The sequence below is a fragment of the Lissotriton helveticus genome, chromosome 9 (assembly GCF_964261635.1).
Source record: "Lissotriton helveticus chromosome 9, aLisHel1.1, whole genome shotgun sequence".
NCBI lineage: Eukaryota > Metazoa > Chordata > Amphibia > Caudata > Salamandridae > Lissotriton > Lissotriton helveticus.
In genome coordinates, this window is record NC_136070.1 from 255,133,441 (window position 1) to 255,155,006 (window position 21,566).

The 21,566-nt window shown below is 48.6% G+C and overlaps 1 protein-coding gene across 2 annotated transcripts in view; it reads left to right on the forward strand.

Annotated features, from left to right (window-relative positions):
- The window catches only part of FCF1 (FCF1 rRNA-processing protein), a 120,116-nt gene extending 107,264 nt beyond the window's left edge, over nucleotides 1-12,852 (forward strand). For both annotated transcript variants that reach the window (XM_078659895.1, XM_078659896.1), the window contains exon 8: nucleotides 10,069-12,852. In XM_078659895.1, coding sequence (XP_078516021.1) covers nucleotides 10,069-10,117 — 49 coding nt within the window. In that variant the 3' untranslated portion in view covers nucleotides 10,118-12,852. The remainder of the gene's footprint in view (nucleotides 1-10,068) is intronic.
- The last annotated feature ends 8,714 nt before the right edge of the window (nucleotides 12,853-21,566 follow it).

Here is a 21,566-nt window from a genome sequence, read left to right on the forward strand (position 1 = left end):
GTATCACGGAAGCCTTATGGGCTCTAGGGAGCGTGAGCTAGTTCCTGGTAGATTCCAATACCGTCTCCACAGAACCCTCCCGCCATTCATTGTGCAACTTACGAAACTGCAGACTAACATTGTCCTGCTCAGGTGCGCGTCTTGGCCAATCAGCTCGTCATCGCCAAGCTTCCAGTGGGCACAGTTGGGAGGTTAGCTGCCAACGATAACCTCCGAAGTTTGTGGCGTTAGTCTCGGGCCACCAGACTTGCTCATTTCTGACAATTCAGTCTCGGAGCCGGAGCCCCGGTTCTCTGATCCCGATTCCCTCTCCAACAGATGCAGAGTCGATCCCGAAACGTCCTTCACCGCCTGGAGCGCCGCCTGCCGTTCGCTTTCCGTTTGGGATTGTGTCGGCTTCCCGGTGCGCCGTCGGAGCCTCCGTGATTTCCTTATGGGTTGTTTTTGGCGCTCCTCCTCAGCCCTGAAAAGCGCCCCATCCGTGCCTGCTTTGTAGGTGTCCCACCAGGCCCAGGCCTCCTCCGCAGTCGCAAAGAACTGAGCTTTTCCATCGAGTTCTACTCTGAGCCTGGCGGGAAACAGCAGAGAGTATTGGATACCTTCCGTGCGGAGTTCCTTTTTGATGGAGAGGAAAGAGGCGCGCTGTTTTTGCGTTTCAAATGTGTAGTCCGGAAACAGGGTTACCTTGCTGTTGTCTACTTGGAAGGGACCCGCTTCCCTGGCCCGCTGCAACAGCCAGTCCCTGTCCTTGTAGTGCAGTAGTTTGATGACCACGGGGCGAGGAGGCAGGCCCGGCTTCGGAGGTCTGGACGGGACACGGTGCGCCCTTTCCAACGTGAAGAACGGGGAGAGACCCTCGGGGGCCACTACAGTTCTGAGCCAGCCATCAAGGTAGCCCACCATGTCCGTACCTTCTTTTTTCTCCGGAAGGCCCACCAGGCGCACGTTGTTCCTGCGGCTGCGGTTTTCGGCATCCTCAGCCCGCCTCTCTAGCGCCTGAATGCGGTCCAGCGCCTCGGTGAGTCGCCCCTCCATTAAGGTCTGCGCCGGTGTCAGGGTTGCGATGGCCTCCTCCGTCCCCTTGACCCTATCCGCCAATTTCGCATGGTCCGCACGCAGGAGGCCCAGGCCCGTTGATACTTGTGCAATGTCACGGTGTAGGGCATCTCTCGTGTCCGTGATTGCCTGGAGGATTGTGTCTTGCAGGTGCTGTAGGTCTGTGGGCCGCGGAGGAGCGTCTTCCGGATGGTCCGCGGCGGGGCTGGCATCCCCCTTTGGTCCTTTCGGTTTCCCCATAGTGGCGTGTTAGTAGGAGAGCCGGGCCGCGGCGAGTGAGGGGAATGTCCGGCGGTCGTTATGCGGCGCAGCTGTGGGAGTCCGCCGCAGGAGTATCCGGGGGGGCCCGTCACGGTCGTCGCCGTCACAGGCGCCGCTGGTCTGGAGCGTGCGTCGCGGGAGGTGGGCTCGCTTCGTGGCGCTGCACGGCCACGTCGCTGGCCGCCAAGGAGGGCGACCCACCTCTCACCACAGGGTTTCACCCCTATCCGGACTGTAGGCTCTCGGATCTCGTGGTCGCCTCCAATGGCCCCAGCACACCGAGGGTCACGTCTTCAGCGGGGCCCGCCCGGCCCAGACATCGGGGCCCCCCCCCGCTCCGGTCAAGCGTCACTGCCTCACAAGGTCCTCATCAGGGGCAGGGCCCACCAAAGCCCGGGCAGCCCGGGCCCCCGCCGCAGGACCCCCACAGATGGGCCGGCGGTCGCACCCTCGGTAGTGGCAGCTCTCCCGGATAGCCGAGGTGCGGTCTCGTCACTCCACCGGCCAGGCAGCAGCAGCGTTTCGCCGGTCCTCTCCGGCCCCCCTGATCACTTTTTGCACCCACCAACGCAGGCCGGGCACTGCAGGTCAGTTCGGCCCCGAGGACGAGGGCAGGGCCGCCACTCTCCCGGGCCCCCCGGAACCGCACCTCGGGCAGGCATCACGGGCGCCAGGTCAGGGGCCTCAGGAACTCGGGGTGGGGATGCACTCACCCAGGGGGGGACGCCACCCGCTCCGGAGCAGCAGCCGCGGGCCTCCGCCCCGGTCAGGAGCGTTCGTTGACCTCGGGGGCCGCAGGCCTCAGCGGCGCCGGGGTCTCAATTTTGGCTTCCCGGGGTGCGAGGAGATTCCCCAGGACCGCAGGGGCGCCCAACTCCGCTCCGCAGCGGCTCCTCTCCTCGGCCGCCGAAGGCACCGGGGTCCGTCGCCGGGCGGACTTCTCCACACTCCCCGAGGCCGCACGTCGGTGCGCTCAGCCAGGCTTCGGGGACGCACCGCAGGTCTCGGCCTCTTGGGACTACGGGGCCGCTGCCATCTTGCGTCGCAGGGCCGCCAGTCCTTCGCCGGGCAGTACGCCTCACTCGGTGCCAGAAGCGGCTCCTCCGCAGCACCGGAGCAGGCAGCAGTGTACCACCGAGGGCCCCCGAGTGTCCACGGGGTCCTCGGGCTTCAAAAACAGGATAAAATCGCGGATTATCGGCGGTGGGTACGGGAGCCTCGTTAGGCTGCCACCATCTTTGCTGGCTGCTAGCCACGCCCCACTGCTGCTTCACACCCTCATGCCGCTCTCCCCGCTCCGCCCCCTCCCCTGCCCGCTGTGTCGCATTTCTCCTCCCCCCTCCCCACAGCAATGCCCTCCGCCGGCCGTACTTTCACTTTGACGGCCACAGGCCGTCTCTCGTGTTTCTCCTTGTCTTGTTTAAGCTTCTAACCTGCAAAGCTTCATTCTCAGAGGGTTGCGAATCCCGACGTTCAGCATAAAACAGCACAGTGCAGGAATACCACATCTTTCACTAATATGGGTTTGGAAATCACCGTAGGATACAGCAACCTCTCCTAGTGATGTCCCTTTGACGTTTGAGTTTAGCAATAGGATTCTTATTCCACCGCTCGTTTACAGGACCTTCCCCCAGCGCCTGCCCCCTCCCCGTCCTATCCTTCAGTCCACGGGCAAAACAGCAGACAGGGCACTCCAGCGCTCCAGGCCGGAGCCCAGGAGCCGAGGCTGCAGCCCCTTCCTTTTCTTGTTTAACTTTCTAATTTAGCGTTTCCTTTCTTTCTCTTCCTCTGTGTCTTTTATTATTTACTGATGTCTGCGCCGGTCTCGTTTCCTTATACACTCTTTCACTCCCTCTGTATTTCTCCTTTCCTCTCTGCCTTTGTCCTCGTTTCACCCCCACTAAATCTGAATCTAACTTTTCTCTCTCGTTCTCTTTTTTTGTTGATACCTTATCGAGCGGGTGTGTACCAAGAACTGCATTTTGTAAAGGAAATCCAGAAAAGTAAAACAGAGGGAATGGGTACATTGAATGATTTTGTAGCCCAGTTTAATTAAAAAAATTTATTCAGCAATCCATCCAGTAATAAAGAAAAAAGCACATCAAACTTACAATAAGGCTCATAAAATGGTGGACAATTGTGCGTGCACCTTAATATGGAATTTTAAAAACACATACACTTCTCCTGCATCAATAACGTTAATTACTACCCTAGCACACTTTGTAGGGCCTCACCACGCTTCTGTACAATGACCAAGCACTTAATATGTAAAAAAGATAGTACGGGCTTTAAAAAATCTCCACTTTTGTTCCAAAGTTTCCACTTAATGTGGCTATATTTTTTAGTCTTCGTGTATTTCTCTAGCTATACTGAGATTATTTCTATTCAATTATACTAATAAAAATGTGAGTTGCAGACCTGCCAACTTAATAGATTTCACAGTTTGTGGCGGAGACGTGGCCCTGAAAGGGGCGGGCTTCATGCCGAGAACTGCTTCTGGAAGAGGCACTCTGCCCCCCTTGATTGCCTCCCCTCGAGGAAAAAAACAACAACAAACAAGTAACAAAAGCTTGCTGAGCTGCAGACGATGTCCTGGGGTCTTTTCACACTTCTTAGTTGGCATCAGCTAATCAGAGCCTCCCAAAACAGCTGAAAAGAAACTATTGCGCAGTGGTCTCCAGCAGTTTCCCTCCCACCGTGTGAGGGCAGTCGATATCGTGTGGCACACTGTTACATGGTGTGAGTTCGAAGGTCTGGAGATGTAATGTATCTGTAAACAGATGTGGAAATTATTAAATTGTACTCCTCCGATGCTCCCTGCCTGGTTACAAAGCCAACAAGCTGGTTCAAACGGTTGTAACTTGATTGTGCTTTTCAAATGCTATCTAGCCATTTTACTCAATCAATCAGTGACATTTATAGAGCGCGCTACATACCCGTAGGGTCTCAAGGCGCTGGGGGGGGGGGGGGGGGGTGCCGCTACTGCTCGAACAGCCAGGTCTTCAGCTTTTACTGGCTTCTTTATGCCTGGCATGGAGTAATAGCTTTATTTATGCTCTAACCGTACTTAGTAATTGCACTTCTAAAGGTCCCGCCGCATCCCCAGGCATACTTTGGCCGGTCCTTAAATTCAGATGGAATTGAAGAGCCTGCCTGGACTTTCCATTCTGTTATTTCTGTGCTGCAACATACACAGGGTATGCGCCTATCATCTTTGGCCTACAACAAGTTTCTTTTTTAGCTTTTTACAGATGCTGTCATTGATATTTTCCGTTTGTAAGAGAGGAAAAAACGAGACCGCTAAATCATTTCAGCAGAGAAAAACCAGATACTGTGACAACTTTAGGAACGGATTATCAACGTATTTTCTAGGCAAAGTGAAGAACATGCCCTTCCATCCCCACTCTTACCACTCTCCACTCTGCCCCCTCCCACCACTCTCCCCTCTCACCACTATCCCCTCTCACCACTCTCCCCTTTCTCCTCCTCACTCCCCTCCCTCTCCCCTCTCTTCTCCTCTCCAGCTCCCCCCTCTCCTCACTATCCCCCTCTCCTCACTATCCCCCTCTCCTCACTATCTTCACTCCCCCACTCTCTCCTCTCACCACTCTATCCCCTCTCCTCACTCTCCCCTCCCCTCAGTCTCTCCACTCTCCTCTCTCCCCTCCTCTCTCCTTTCGCCCCTCTCCTCACTCTCCCCTCTCACCACTCACCCGTCTCTCACCTCTCTCACCTCCCTCTCCCTTCAATCTCCCCTCTCCTCACTCTCCCCAATCTCTCCTCTCTCTCCACTCTTCCTCTATTTCTGTCTCACTCTCTCTTGCCCCTTCACTGTCTTGGCCTCTCCACTCTTCCTCTATTTCTGTCTCACTCTCTCCTGCCCCTTCACTGTCTTGGCCTCTCCAGTCTTCCTCAGTTTCCACCTCACTCTCTACTGCCTCTTCACTGTCTTGACCTCTCCACTCTTCCTCTATTTCCATTTCAGTCTCTCCTGCCCCTTCACTGTCTTGGCCTCTCCACTCTTCCTCTATTTCTGTCTCGCTCTCTCCTGCCCCTTCACTGTCTTGGCCTCACCACTCTTCCTCTTTTTCTGTCTCACTCTCTCCTGCCCCTTCACTGTCTTGGCGTCTCCACTCTTCCTCTATTTCTGTCTCACTCTCTCCTGCCCCTTCACTGTCTTGGCTCCTCCACTCTTCCTATATTTCTGTCTCACTCTCTCCTGCCCCTTCACTGACTTGGCCTCTCCACTCTTCCTCTATTTCTGTCTCACTCTCTCCTGCCCCTTCACTGTCTTGCTTCTGTTTATTGTATTTGCACAAATCTAATATCTTGGTCTATTCCTTTTCAATAATCAGGCATTTTTGTTTATTAGGTGTTTGTTTGTAATGGGTTTATTTATAGACACTTTCTATCTATCTATCTATCGCCCTCACTCCATCTATCGCCCTCACTCCATCTATCGCCCTCACTCCATCTATCGCCCTCACTCCATCTATCGCCCTCACTCCATCTATCGCCCTCACTCCATCTATCGCCCTCACTCCATCTATCGCCCTCACTCCATCTATCGCCCTCACTCCATCTATCGCCCTCACTCTATCTATCTATCTATCTATCGCACTCACTCTATCTATCGCACTCACTCTATCTATCGCACTCACTCTATCTATCGCACTCACTCAATCTATCGCACTCACTCAGCACCACCACTCAGGGGCACCACAGCATTAATCTGTGCAACCATTCAACAACAACTGGTTCAAATATGTTCTCTCAATGTCTCAAACTTTATTACAATTGTCACAAAAATGTTAATATTTCACTTCTGTTCTTGGATTTTTGTCACAATAAAATACACTTAACACCATCTTCACAAAAGTTATTTACAAAAGTTTAAGCTATTGCTATTATAAATCACAATTACTTTTATTGAAGTATTAATTATTTAAAAAAAATTAAAAGCCATTGTTATTTGTAATAGCGATACATCTAAGTCACGTAAATACAACACATATTCAGTACAAATGCTATAGGTGTCACATTTGCGAAAGTTATAACTATTGGCATTGTAAATGACAAAGCTATTAATTTAGCTATTTTCAAAACCAACACAGAAATAAACAAAAATGCAATTTACAATACCAATAGCTCAAAATTTCCTAATGCGAGACCTATTGCATTGCACTATTCACTATAATACAGTCCACGTTGATTGAGCACAGGGTCAAAGAAAGGATTATTGTCATTATAATGGAAATGAAAACAAGGCATGCGCAACCCACCATCTACAACCCTTACATTAACATCGGTCAGTGATTGGTACAAAATAAGTACCCCAAAAATGTCATGCCACATCCACCATCACCACCACATCATCCACCGCATCCACCACCGCATCCACCACCACATCCACCATCACCACCACATCCACCACCACATCCACCATCACCTCCACATCCACCATGACATCCACCGCATCCACATCCACCGCATCCACATCCACCGCATCCACATCCACCGCATCCACCACCACATCCACCATCACCTCCACATCCACCATCACCTCCACATCCACCATGACATCCACCGCCACATCCACCACACCCACCACCACTACATCCACCACTACATCCACCACTACATCCACCACCACATCCACCACACCCACATCCACCACACCCACATCCACCACATCCACATCCACCACATCCACCACATCCACATCCACATCCACCACATCCACCACCACATCCACCACCACATCCACCACCACATCCACCACCATCACCACCACATCCACCACCACCACATCCACCACCACCAAATCCCCCAGATCCACCACCACCACATCTATGTGTGTGTGTGGCTGTGTGTGTGTAGGTGCAAATGCAATGTTCTTGGATTTTCGTCACAATAAAATACACTGAACATAATCTTCACAAAAGTTATTTACAAACATTTAAGCTATTGCCATTATAAATTACAATAAATTTTATTTAAGTATTAATTATTTACAAAATTAAAAGCCATTGGTATTTGCAATATCAATACATCTAAGTCACGTAAATACAACACACATTGCATTACAAATGCTATATGTATCACATTTGCGAAAGTTAAAACTATTGACATTGTAACTGACAAAGCTATTACTTTTGCTATTTTCAAAACCAACACATAAATAAAAAAAGTGTCATTTACAATACCAATTGCTCAAACTTTCCTAATGCGAGACCTATTGCATTTCCAATGCTTGTCTTGAAAGATTCCTCTTTCTTTCTAGCAGTGATTCCTCTCTTTTTATGTCCTTTCCTGTGTTGCTCTGTTCTTTGACTTACCTTTTTGCTCTTTTCTGTGACTCCTAACCTTCTCTCCATTTCCTCCTTTTTTTTAATTAACATTCCTTACTCTTTCGGTCCCTTTTCTGAGTGTCTTGCTTTCCACTGTTGCCATAGTCTCCGCTCCCAAACCTGGTTCGCTCATTCTCTATATTCTCTTGCCCAACTTACCTTCAAACTTTTCTCTCTCATTTGTATCCCTATTGCAAGTTCAAATACAAAATGCTCAGTACATAGCCACAGATTAAACTGAATGGCCAGAAGGTTCTGTCTGCGAGGAAAAGTAGAAATGTATAAGTGCATAAATAAAACAGGGCAGTTAAAATGTCACGTGCACAAGAAAAAAACAGACTGTCTGCAATAAGTCCCCAAACACTTCATAGCATGTCTGTGCTCATCAATGTATTTTAAAATAGCACTGAGCAGTATGGTAAAATGTATTCTTTAAAGCATTGTATTTTTGTCTTCAGATATCTTTGGGATGCCCTCTGTCAATTGGGCTTTTTCAGTTTCCTTTTCACATGATATCTATTGCCCACTCCATAGCTTACCCATATTTTTTTGCCACCTCATATCTCTTTTTCACTTGCTGTTTCCATTTTCTTGGCCTTTCGCTCTCACTCTCTCTAAACAGTGAAGTGTGTTATTTTCAGGTCACTGAACACAGTAATGATTCTTCCAACATCCTCCAGTCCTTAAGGAGGACTGCCACCAGTAAATGTTCTGACTTGGGTACACGTTGTTCCAAGTATAGGTGTGCCAGATCTCCTAAATGTCCAGATGAAACACCAGTTACTAACTCTGGGGAGAACAGTATTTATTCAATATTAGGAAGTACTGGCAGGATGCTATAGTTGATCCTCTTGAAGACGTGTACCTTTGCAGTTGTCCTTGTTGTACCCAACAGTTTGCCACTGGTTAAGCCAGTCGGTCTCCCCCACACACTCCTATCCCTTCATCCCATATGCCCTTATCCTCTCTTTCTGCCATTATCCTCCATTTCTGTCCTCCACTCCCTTTGCCCTCGTCCTCCATCTGCCTCATCCCCCTATCAGCCCTCATCCACCTATCCGGGCCCTCATCCACCCCTCCCCCCATCTTCCCCAATGCACTCATCCTTCCTCTTAAACTGGCATCCTGTCTTGCACACTTGCATCCCCGACTATACACACACAGTAAGGGGTACAGTTACATTCTAATCCCAAACCCCCTATTGTCTTTCCCAAAGGTCTGTCCCTCTTGTCTTTTCCTTGAGCCACTCTTGTCTTTCATTTTCCCCCACCCATCGTTGCCTACCCTTTGCCCCTCACCCTACGCTTCCTTTTGGGCCCACCTCTTTTGCTTTTTCTTTAGCCCGTGCTCTTCTTTCCTTCTAACCCCTATTTTCTCCAGCACTTCTTTCCCTTGCCCCCACTTTTTTCTTTGAACACTGCCTCGGTTTCCCCTCACCTCTCTATTATGCTCCCTTTTGTTTGTATCTTTTGCCTGTTCTCCCCGCCCTATATTTTAAGAAGTAGTCACCCTCCACGCTATGTATTTTTTCACCTGTCTTTCTTTTGTGCTTGCCCATTTTTTTTGTAACTTTTTTTTTACTTACTGTTTTTCTTGCCCTCTTTTTAGTTGGCTTTGGCTGGGTTTCTTTTTTCTGGTCTCCTCCCTGTTTTGCTTGCTCTCTTGTTTCTAGCTTGCCCCTCTCTCTCCTTATTTGAATTGCCTGCTCCCTCCATTTAGCATGTCCCCTCCCACTTTGTCTTATCCCCATCACTCTGACTTGTGCCCTTTCCTATAATCTTTGACGTGTCGTCCTCCCCCCAACTCCCATGGCCCCAATACTCTTTGACTTGTCACCCTCCTATTCTTGACTCGGCCACAATTCCATTGTTTGGCTCTCCCACCCCTTTGGCTTGTCCTCTCCTCCCACTCTTTGACTCTGCCTCCCCCTCCTACTCTCTTGCTTGGCCTTTTCCCCACACGCTTTCTCCTTACACCTTACATATACCTTTGCCTCTCTACCTTGCCATCTCCCTCGCCCTTTCACCCTCTCTTGATTGCCTTTTCTTGCCCTCTTTTTCATTTGACCTCTTTTGTGCACTTCCTGTTGCTTCTCTCTCTCTTACTTCCCACTCATGGTTCCTCTGTCACTCTTGCTCGCTGCCTTGCTTGCCCACCCTTTCTTTCTGGCATTCCAGTCTTCTCTCCCATCTTTTGTCATCTCATCCTTTTTTTTATAGTCCGATATGCAGTGTTCATACCCTGTCTGTAGTTCATTAGGATATTACTGAATATCACGTTTACCTTTGCTCTTTCTCCCCATTTTTAGTCCCCTTTCTCCCTATACTCTACCCACCTATGTTTGATGTAACGGTCCCTGAAGTTACCAAAGAACATAATTCCCTATTTTTTTTACTTGTAGGTATAACATCGAGAGGATGCCGGATGATTACGGTGCTCCAAGATTTTAACTTTCAGTCAACTCCTTTTCCAGTATGCTTGACAGTGGCAAGATGCAGTACACCACACAATACACAGTTTTTGTGAAGACTGTGTTGCAACACACCCGCCAATGCCATTTATCAAGATTCCTAGGTGTCTATCCCACCCACCAATGCCCTTTGTCAAGATTGTCCATTACACAGCTGCTGGCAATTAAAGTTAACCATCCCATGATGTGATTTAGTGAAGATGCTAAGTGTTCAGTGGTTGGGGTTATGGACGGTAGTCTGTGCTTGGGAAGAGCTGCCTTTATGAACATTTTCCATTTTGAAGCAAATTAGTCCACGTTTCTGGACAGCTTCACTAGAGCCAAACATGGAGACTTTTACATGTTTACATCTCCCAGGGACTGTGTCACTCCTATGGAAGGGCATACACTGTGTGAAGATGAAGAGATAAGGATGGAGAGAAGACTTAATCGAACACAGCTGAAAAAGAAGAGGGGAAAATGAAGTTCTGTTTGAAATGCAGCAAAATCAGCGGCAAGACGAAATGAAGAGGAGGTAATGAGTACAAGTGGGTTTATAGCCATTACATGGAATAAAAGATGGTCCATCACGGCAGGAGAAGACTTATTGGGCAAGAGTACTGTGGTAGAGAAAGAGAGTCACTTCATTATTTGTTTCCGTTTATTCTTCAACCTGTAAGACTCTTGCTTCAAGTGAGTTAAATTGCTGCCGTACTATAAAAATATAACCGGGCACATTGGAATTAATGTGACTTACTAAACAGTCCAGGGCTTGACGAACCTGCTGTTCTGCGAATGCACGGATGAAAGGAAGTGCACACAAAGTGCTCCAGCATGAGCAGTGCTCAGAAGAATGAATCCATTTCTCTTTCTCACAACTACAACAGAACTGAAAATATCACCACTTTGATTCCTGTGACTGTTTGCTTAGCCTCAGCTGCTTTTGTTCCTTGATTATGGAATGAAAGCTATTGATTGTGGGATTGTACATAACTCAACAAAGGCTAGATTTCCCTCCTTTTTTTCTTGACATAGAAGTGAAATTATTGAAATAGATTTAGCCTTTTTCCAACATCTTGTCAAATATTCCTTGTCTAAAAGTGGTGCAGCTGGCAAGAGCAGTCGTGTCTGAGGAAGCCGTTGGATTCATAGTTGTTGGGGGTTTTTTGTCATAGAGGTTTCCTGAGGCACATTTAAAACTCAGTCTATCTCTCTGTGAGTCTAGTGTATGATATGACTGAGCATGAATACAATATGTTGTGTGCACACACATAAAGTGAGCCAGAATAACCAAACTGAACTGTAAATACACACCAACTATACATCTGCACCCAGTAGTATAGCAAAAATGTAGTTGGTCTTCAACTATGGCTGTTCAATAAAGATTTGGAAATCCTGAATACAAAGTACATCGCACAACACTGATAAGTGTTGAATCCATTCTCCATTGCAGCTTGTAATTCCCAAGGGCTAGGTTTTTCAAAGCATGAACCAAGCCTTAAAGAGCATCACGTTTCTGGTCAAAGGTTCAAGGAAAAATCAAGACTAAACGTAGAATAATCTCTCCAGCTACAAGATAAATAAAAAGCACGAGTTTTGGGCACAGATCCTTGAAGTATGTTTGACAATAGGGTCTGCCTTCCCACACCAACCTCAAGAGACAAAAACATCTATGGTAAGCCTAGTGGGGAGAGTCCTAATAAAACACTAGTGGGTGCCCTTATCAAACAATAGGGTTGGAGCGATTGTGATAACTTAGCAAGTGGTTCTCCGCTCTATTAATTGTCTACTTAAGAAGTCAAAGTGATCCTCCTCAAAATCTTCACTCCTGACATTTTTGATAAAGGCTAAACATAGCATAATACAAAAAGGTTCTCGTAAAAATACAGAGTAGACCTAACACAATTCAAAATAGTATACAGCCAGTGCTACCATAATTTAGCTCCAGTAGCATGTAACAAGGAAATAGATTGTATCATTGCTCTTCTGAATTGAAAATGGTTCTAGATCAGCCTGGGATCAACCGTACCTGGCACTCAACATTTTTATCTCAGAAATTTCACTGTAAAAGATGACAATACCTTGTTGGTTAAAACAAATACTCCACTACAAGAGTTTCATAAGATCTGTCCTCATGCTATGGGTGCAAGGGAAAATGGATACCTTTTCCTTCAAGAGATGGGAGTTTTCTGGAAAGGGAATGAAAAGGATGATGAAGTCACCTTGATATGGGAATGAAAAGCTAGTGGAGTCACCTAGATGAAAGTTTTGTTCACTTTTGTTTTCATAAAAATGTTCAAGTTCAGCCCGCAGGAGAATTAAAATCATTGTGCAGAACAAATACAATGAATAAGCACATACTTTGAAACATAGTTGTTATCTTGCCTCATGTTATAACCATGATCTTCTGCAAGTCTGTTTTGGAAGTAAAGGCACTTTTTGTTGCTTTGATATTCAAGTGCATAATATGTAATGGGGAAAGTGAAACTACACGTTTCAGCATGCTTAGTTGTGCTTCGTGCAAAAAAAGGTAACGCCTCAACATGCAGCTAGTTGATGCAGTGCTGCGAAAAAGCAAGTACACCATCCTTCGATTCTTTGTTTTTTCATTTTAGGATATATCTGACTTTCATCTGTTTCTCACCAGGTCCTAACATTAGACAAGTCTAAATTCGTAACAAATAACACACTTACATTTCTTTGTGTCATAATTGATTAAAGAATACTCCACCAACATTCAGTAGCCTTGTGTAAGTAAAGATTTCCTGTTATGGTTTGCCACATCGGAGGAATTATGGCCCTGTTCCTCTCATAAAACTCCTCAAGCCTGTTGATGTTTCAGTACATTTGTTTAACCACCATTCTCAGGAGATCTCCATTGATAATCATAAACTGTAAATAGTCACGTGCAAGGATCCCAGGGCAGTTCTTTCAAAGTCACAACTACTTCGATTCACTTTGGAAAGGCCAGAAAAACATGTGACAAGCATATTACATGTTTGCAGCCTTGAAAACATGCTATATTGCCAATGCTTATTGAATTTCTTTAAAATTTAGAAGGAAAAAAGTCATACGCTCGGAAATCACTTCAACAAAAATGAAAAGTTATCGTTTAAAAACAACCTTCACCAACGCTCTATACTTCCTTTTAAAGTAAGCTAAGGACTAATGTATAGAAATGTATTCCGAATAGGCTGCAGCGTTGATACAATGTTAACAAGACACTACACCTGTAAGGGCCTTTTGACCTCCAGTGCCTCATCATGCCATGTAGATGACCGTATGCTCGGTTCTTTTTTCCCCACTCCTGCTGACAGGATCCTGGAGCAGAGCTTTGCCTTTGTAAAGGTTTTCCACAAAAATTCAATCTTCGGTTTTCTAATGTTGATTCACTCTACGTCCTTCAGGGCTTAGAGCAATTCTAGATAATTTCCTGACAGGGAATGTATCTATATTTTTGTAAAATGCCATCCCTTTTTTGCTAAACGCCCAGACTGCGGCAGGAAAATAGCAAAAACAAAACCACACAAGATCTGTATCTTATGTTTACCAGAATCATGCCCCCAAGACATGTCACAACTGCAAGACCCTCTCCAGGTGCACTATGAGAGAGATTTGCATCCATGATCAAGTGGAGCACGGGAGACGACAAGACTCCATGACTGGTGAGATTTCTGAAGGGCAAGGAAAGACTGCAAGCTCTACCAGTGCCCCTAAGTCACATTCGGAGGACTCCCTCAGAGGGAGATCCAAAAAGAGAACATTTGGAGGAAGACATCCCTCCCCTTCTATGTCGAGGACTTTAACATCGAGAATAGGCACTGTATCTACTTGCTCACCATTAATGGCTGGTTTGACATTGAGGAGAACACAGTCGACGTTGGGTGGGGCTTTGACATCAAGACATCCTGCAATGTCGAGACATCGCACAACTGCCCTGACCAAGACAGTGGAGTGGCTTTCGCAGATTAAAGCAATCCGACTTCTTTCAGAGTCTGATTCGAAGTACTCTAGGGCCTACTCGCCATCAAGGCCCACCTCTCCAGTTACCATTCTGGATCTGCCAACAACGCCTCAGGTTCCAGCGGCATCCCCTCCACCTCCGCAACGCTCTCCTCATCCTTCTTCTCAACCAGTGATTCCAGCGGTACCTCCATTGACAATTTTGCCAGTCTCTCCGCTACCACAGCCTACTGAACCAGTAACACATACACCAAGGCACTATATGTCTCGCCCACACTGGTTCGAGGTCTCACAGATGCTGTCATTCAAGACAATGTAGATACTCTACATCTAGAATATCCTCCCCATCTTGTCATAAATCATCTTCAGGATTTTATTCACAGAACTTAAAAAATTATCCTCCTCCAAGAATATCACCAATAGATATTAACACCTTCCAAGAGATACTCATCAGGGTAGCTAACAAATTTATATAAATTTACCGACTACTACCATAACTTCGGTAATCTTTGAAACACTTCATCAAAGGTCTGCAGCTAGACCACTTCTCCCTTTAGTTCCAGGCCTTTTAGAACCAGTGATGGAACGTTTTCTAAAAAAAAGACAGACCACCAGATAACGATCTTTCTGTAGTAGGGGATCTCTGTGTATACTCATAATCTAGTGAATAGTCCCGCCCATGTGCGTGGACCCCGGTTCTGCAGACCTTTTTGCCCAATGAATCCATTTTCTTGCTCTCCTTTATCAGGAGGTACTGTAGAAGATGGCGCCATGGCATGAAGTTTTCGAGCTGCTGAAACAAGTCTAAGATCGGATCTGTGCGAAGAAAGGAAGGAGTAGTTTCTTACCTGTAACTCCAGTTCTGTAGTAGGGGTATCTCTGTTATAGTCATAATCTAGTGAATAGTCCCGCCCATGTGCGTGGACCCCGGAGCAATCAAAAATAATCACTTAAGTCGTCTTCTTTGCAGTCCTGCATAGACACTTAAGAGAAAATGAAATACAATAATGCAGCCTGTACCTACAAGGTTACACTGTCCAGTACTTCAACTAGAAATGCCAAGGATATTTTACCAACATCACATTAACCATAAAGTGACAAGTTTCATCTATAGAGAAACTTCCCCTTCACAAAAACCTTGGAATGATAGAGAGAAAGGGATGGTCAGACAAGCCCCCGTAGGCTGCCATTATATGTCTGGAAAAGGGATACCGTGCCTTTAAGGAACTCTCCAGAGACCCTCGGTATCCCATGATGCACAGCAAACTCCTTTTACTTTCAGTTCTTTTTTCCGGCTCCTGCTAGCAGGACCCTGGAGCATTGAGCTCTCCCTTTTTGGGTTTAATTCTAATTTTTTGACACTTATCAAGTGTTTAGAGTGTTTCACTCGACGTCCACATGTTCCTTCTTCCATTTGCTGGAGTTTTTTGCCAGTTTTTGCCACCTTTTCTGTCGAAAATGCCTACAATGTTCGACAGATGCCTCGAGTTTGCCTGGAAGAAGGCCAAATCGGATGGCCACAGAGTGTGCATCCTCTGTCTCCCTTCATCCCATGTTCCTGGGGATTGCAAAATCTGCCAGTCCTTTTCCAAAAGGACCAGGAGAGAGAGGGAGAAGATCCGGCTCCAAGGCCTGGAGCAGAGGAAACTTCAAGATCAAGGTGGGTCTCGGCATGGGAGGACTGGATCTGAGTCCTCTGCCCGTGCTGAGGCCTCTGGGGGGCTCCCCAGTCAAGAGAAGGCCAGAAAACGGCACATTTCTCCGTCGACGTCGATGGCCTCGACGTCGGCGTCGAGAGGATTGACCACCGTGTGCTCCCCGTCGACCCAGGGCTCTGGGTCGAAGCGGCGTCGCCGTTCGACGTCGAGGGAGCTGATGTCGAGACCTCGGACGAGGTCGACGTCGAGAACTACATCAACATCGAGGAGTCATCGACGTCGTGATGGTTCCAGGCACCGGCGCTTGACGTCGAGGTCTACTCGGCGTTCGACGTCAAGGAGCAGGCACTCGCGTCGAGGAGATGGAGATGGCCGTCGAGGGATGTTTTGACGTTGAGGCATTCGACGTCGAGGAAGAGGTAGATGTCTAGAAAGGAGAAGTCAACCTCCAGCAGGCGATCCAGGGCAAGGACGGCGTCCCCGGGCTTGGTTGTCAGCCTGTCCTCTGCTTCCACGAGCCCCCGGTCGCGGCGGTGCCGGCGCTCGCCCAGTAGAAGGTCCGCTTCTAGGACTTCGTCACGAAGACCTACAAAGAAGAAGAGAGTGGTTAGATCTTCCGACTCTGAGTACTCTCAAGCCTACTCCCCTTCTCAGCCGAGGTCGCCTACACCTCCTACGTTGCCACAGAAGAGTGCCACTCCTCCATCGCTTCCGAGGACGACGACGACTCCTCTTCTGAAGACTATTCCTCCGCCTCCACATCCTCCCCCCACCTCTTCCACCGAGGCTTCCTCCACGATCAGTCTCGCTGCCGCGCTTCCCGTCACCACCTAAGGGGACGCCACAGCCGAAGACTCCGGCTCTACCTCTGCAGCCGACCAGACCTGTGGATCGCCCACGGCCTCGGAGGTCCAGATCACGGTCCAGGTCGCGATCCAGGCCAAGACGCCGTTCTAGGAGTGACCGTCATTCCTCTACAAGGTCACGGCGGTGTCACGGACGTGATTGATCGAGATCCCGTCATACGGATTCGTCCAGTGCTCGGGGGTATTCGCCCACTCTGTCAGATTCACCCCGCACGAGAGTGTCGCCAGTGGACGACATTGTGTTGTTTCAAGAGGTTTCATTGCGATGGGCGGCGAAGCTGGGTATTACCCTGACGGTGCCCAAGCCTTCTACGTCAGTGATGAAGCTGCAATTATCGCAACCACTGTTGCCCTTAGTGCTGGGGCTGGAGGAGCCGGCGATGGACCTTTTCCTGACGCCAGCATCAGCGAGATCCGCCCCCTCCAGGCCGCAGAAGAAATACAGGCCTCCAGACTCGGATCCGGCGTTTATCAGGTCGGACCCGGTCCCAGACTCTGTGATCGTTACGGCCGCCAGGAAACACGCTACTGCTCCTTCATCCACAGTACCCCCTGATAAAGAGAGTAAGCAGATGGATTAAGCGGGCGTAAAGTGTGCGGTACGCCTTCTATGAAAGCCGCTAGTGCCATGGCTCTCCTGGGGCGATACCACGGATCCCTGTGGGATTCCCTCCAGCAGTTTATGGAGCATCTCCCTAGGGACAAAAGGGAGGATTTTCAAGAGATCAACGAGGGCATGATGGTGTCTAATCAGGTGATCAGCGCGGCGGCGGATTCCTCACTCTTGGCTGCCCATGGCTATTACCACTGGATACATTTGAGACGTCATGCCTGGTTACGTCTGACGTCGCTGAAACCAGAGGCCCAGCAGAGGGTCGCCAACCTCCCGTTCTCTGGGGTGACATTGTTTGGAAAACACGCTGATGAGGAGATGGCCCGCATGAAAGCGGAGGCTGAAACCCTGACGGCCGTCGGGTTGGAAAAGCCAAAGGAACAGAAGAAGTCGTTCCGCCCCTTCCAGAGGCGTTTTGGTGCAGAGGGCAAGGTCGTCAGACTGGCCAGCAGCAACATCAGCAGCAGCAATTCCAGAGGCGACCTTTCCAAAAGCGACAGAGGGGCAGTGGCGGCCAGCAGTCCTCCTCGACGCCCAAAGGCCCGGCTGGGTCTAGGCCCTGAGGTGCTACTTCCCCCTCGTCCGTTACCCGCTCCGGTGGGGGGAAGCATACATTACTTGGCACAGTGGAGAAAAATTACTCAGGACAAGTGGGTGCTGAATATTGTTTGCAATGGATACAGTCTTAGTTTCACCAGCCCCTCTCCAGCAATTCCACCGGTTTGCTCGCAGTTTCAACTGCGCGAGCTCCAAGCGGAGGCCGATACTCTGTTAAGAAAAAGGGCGATAGAAGACATCCCTTTGTCTCAAAGGGGAAAGGGTCTTTACTCACGGTTCTTCCTGGTGCGCAAGAAGGACAAGAACGAGTTCAGGCCCATTGTGGATTTGCGACAAGCAAACAAATGGATTCGCTGGGGAAAGTTTTGCATGCTGTCGTTGCACCAGATCTACCCTCAGCTGCAAAGGGGAGACTGGCTTTGCGCAATAGATCTGCAAGATGCGTACTTCCATGTACCCATTGCACGGAAACACCAGAAGTTCCTGCGATTTCTAGTCTGCACCAATCACTATCCGTACACCGTACTACCGTTTGGACTGAAGTCTGCACCCAGGATGTTTTCCAAATGCATGGCAGTGGTGGCAGCGCACCTGAGAAAGAACAAGGTGTTTGTCTACCCGTACCTGGACGACTGGTTGATCAAAGCCTCCACCTTCTAGGAAGCGCAACTGCACTTCAACAAGACGGCTGTTCTGTTGAGCCAGCTGGGGTTGCACATAAACATGTCCAAGTCTGTCCCGATACCTGTCCAGTGCCTGCAGTACTTGGGAGCCTCCATCAATACGCTGTCAGCAAGCGTGTCTCCTTCGGAGGAGAAACGCTTATCGATCCTTCGGAAGGCTCAGGCTCTTATAGCTGCTCCATCTACAACAGTGAGGACGGTGTCTTCTCTACTGGGATCGATGGCCTCTTGCTTCTTCCTCACTCCACATGCGCGCCTCCACATGAGACCGCTACAGGAATGCTTGGAGGATCAGTGGGACCAGAGGAAAGGGTGCTGGGACGACAGGATCCAGTTGTCTCTTCACGCCCAACAGTCCCTGAGATGGTGGTGCTCAGCAGAGAATCTCCTCAGAGGGGTTCCTTTCCACAAGGACATACCCACTCAAACTATCGTGACGGATGCGTCTCTCCAGGGCTGGGGAGCGCATTCAGACCATCTACAGATCCAGGCAACGTGGTCTCCGGCGGAGTCCACATATCATATCAATTTCCTGGAACTCAGAGCTGTTCACTTGGCACTGAAGGCCTTTCATCTGTCCTTCCAGACCAACTCCTTGCTTGTGCAGACAGACAATAAGACCACAATGTATTATCTCAACAAGCAGGGGGGCTCAAGATCGCGCACACTGTCACAGGAAGCGCAGGCGATCTGGCACTGGCTGCTAGCCAGAGGACTGACGATAACGGCGACTCATCTGCCAGGTGTTCAGAATGTTCAAGCGGACGCCCTCAGCAGGTTGATCCAAGAAAACGACGAGTGGGTCATAAACGACGAGGTGCTCGACGACATCTTCGCCACGTGGGGCACTCCAGACGTAGATCTGTTCGACACCGCCGAAAATGCCGCGACTTCGCCTCGAGGTATTACCAGCCGGGGACTCTGGGGAATGCGTTATGGATCAGCTGGTCGAACAGCTTTCTGTACGCTTTTCCACCAATTCCCCTGATTCCGGCGGTGCTCATCAAGCTGTCCCAGTCGAGGGCGCGCTTGATCCTTATCGCTCCGGAATGGCCCAGACAGTGGTGGTTCACGGACCTGCTTCACCGGTCGCTCCTACCTCAACGGCGGCTGCCGTGTCAGCCGGACCTTCTCACGAAGTTCGGGGGGCAGATGGTGCACCCCAACCTCTCTTCATTGAGTTTGGCGGCATGGCCCCTGAGATAGTGCAATATGGCCACTTGAATCTTCCTGAGGATTGCATGGACATATGGAAGGAGGCTAAGAGGCCTTCCACTAGGACTACTTACGCTTACAAGTGGCAGAGATTCTGCATCTGGTGCACGTCTAAGAACTATGATCCGACGACCTGCAAGGAAGATGTCATCCTTCCATACCTTCTGCATTTAGCTCAGTCTGGACTTAATTTCTCTTCCATTAAGGTTCACCTCGCAGCTTTGACTGCGTACCGGAAATGTGCTTCGCAGACGTCCTTCTTCCAGATTCCTGTGATACAGGATTTTTTGGAAGGATTGAAGAAGGTGTTCCCTCCTGTTCGGCTTCCTTCGCCTTCGTGGGAGCTGAATGAGGTGCTGTCCAGGTTGATGAAGGAACCTTTCAAGCCTATTTACAAGGCTTCACTGCAGCACCTGTCGTGGAAGGCAGTGTTCCTCGTGGCCATTACATCGGCCCGCAGGGTGAGTGAAATTCAAGCATTGTGTTGCCAGGAACCTTATACTGTGTTTCATGCTGCTAAGGTTGTTATGCGTACTCACCGTAAGTTCCTTCCTAAAGTGATCTCTCATTTTCATGTTAATCAGACCATAACTTTACCAATGTTTTTTCAGAACCCTTCCACTCCAGCGGAACGTTCCCTCCATTCCCTGGATGTGAGGAGGGTATTGAAATTATATCTGGATAAGGCCAAGGATATTCGAAGGTCCGACCAATTGTTTGTCAATTATGGGTCAGTCAGGACTGGTCTGGCTACCTCTAAACAGTCCATTTCCAGGTGGATTGTTTCATGTATCCAGCTCTGTTATCAGAAAGCGAACAAGACCTTAGGGGGTAAGCCTAAGGCTCATTTTACCAGGGGCAAAGCTGCTACAACCGCTTTGCTACGTAATGTTCCCATTGCAGAGATCCGCAGGGCTGCCACGTGGAAGTCGGTCCATACCTTTGCTAAGTATTACTGTCTGGACGCTGATGCCAGAGCAGATGCTCAGGTTGGGCAGGCTTCGTTAAGAAATCTGTTTGCACAGTAGTGGTGTTGTCTTTTTCTCCACCGCCGGTTAGATTGCTGGGATGGGCTTGCCATTCTATTCACTAGATTATGACTATACACAGAGATCTCCTACTACAGGAGTAGTTTCTTACCTGTAACTCCAGTTCTGTAGTAGGGGTATCTCTGTTATAGTCATAAGCGCCCACCCTCCTCCCCGGTGGAGAAAATGGTACTGTAATGTATGCTACAGGCCTTTCTTTATACACCTTCAAAAAGAACAAAGTAAAAGGAGTTTGCTGTGCATCATGGGATACCGAGGGTCTCTGGAGAGTTCCTTAAAGGCATGGTATCCCTTTTCCAGACATATAATGGCAGCCTATGGGGGCTTGTCTGTCCATCCCTTCCTCTCTATCATTCCAAGGTTTTTGTGAAGGGGAAGTTTCTCTATGGATGGAACTTGTCACTTTATGGTAAATGTGATGTTGGTAAAATATCCTTGGCATTTCTAGTTGAAGTACTGGACAATGTAGCCTTGAAGGTACAGGCTGCATTATTGTCTTTCATTTTCTCTTAAGTGTCTATGCAGGACTGCAAAGAAGACGACTTAAGTGATTAATTTTGAATGCTCCGGGGTCCACGCACATGGGCGGGACTATTCACTAGATTATGACTATAACAGAGATACCCCTACTACAGAACTGGAGTTACAGGTAAGAAACTACTCCTTCCTTTCTTCACACAGATCTGATCTTAGACTTGTTTCAGCAGCTCGAAAACTTCATGCCATGGCGCCATCTTCTACAGTACCTCCTGATAAAGGAGAGCAAGAAAATGGATTCATTGGGCAAAAAGGTCTGCAGAACCTGTGCAGTTTCCATGAAAACTGATAGTGCAACTGCTCTCCTA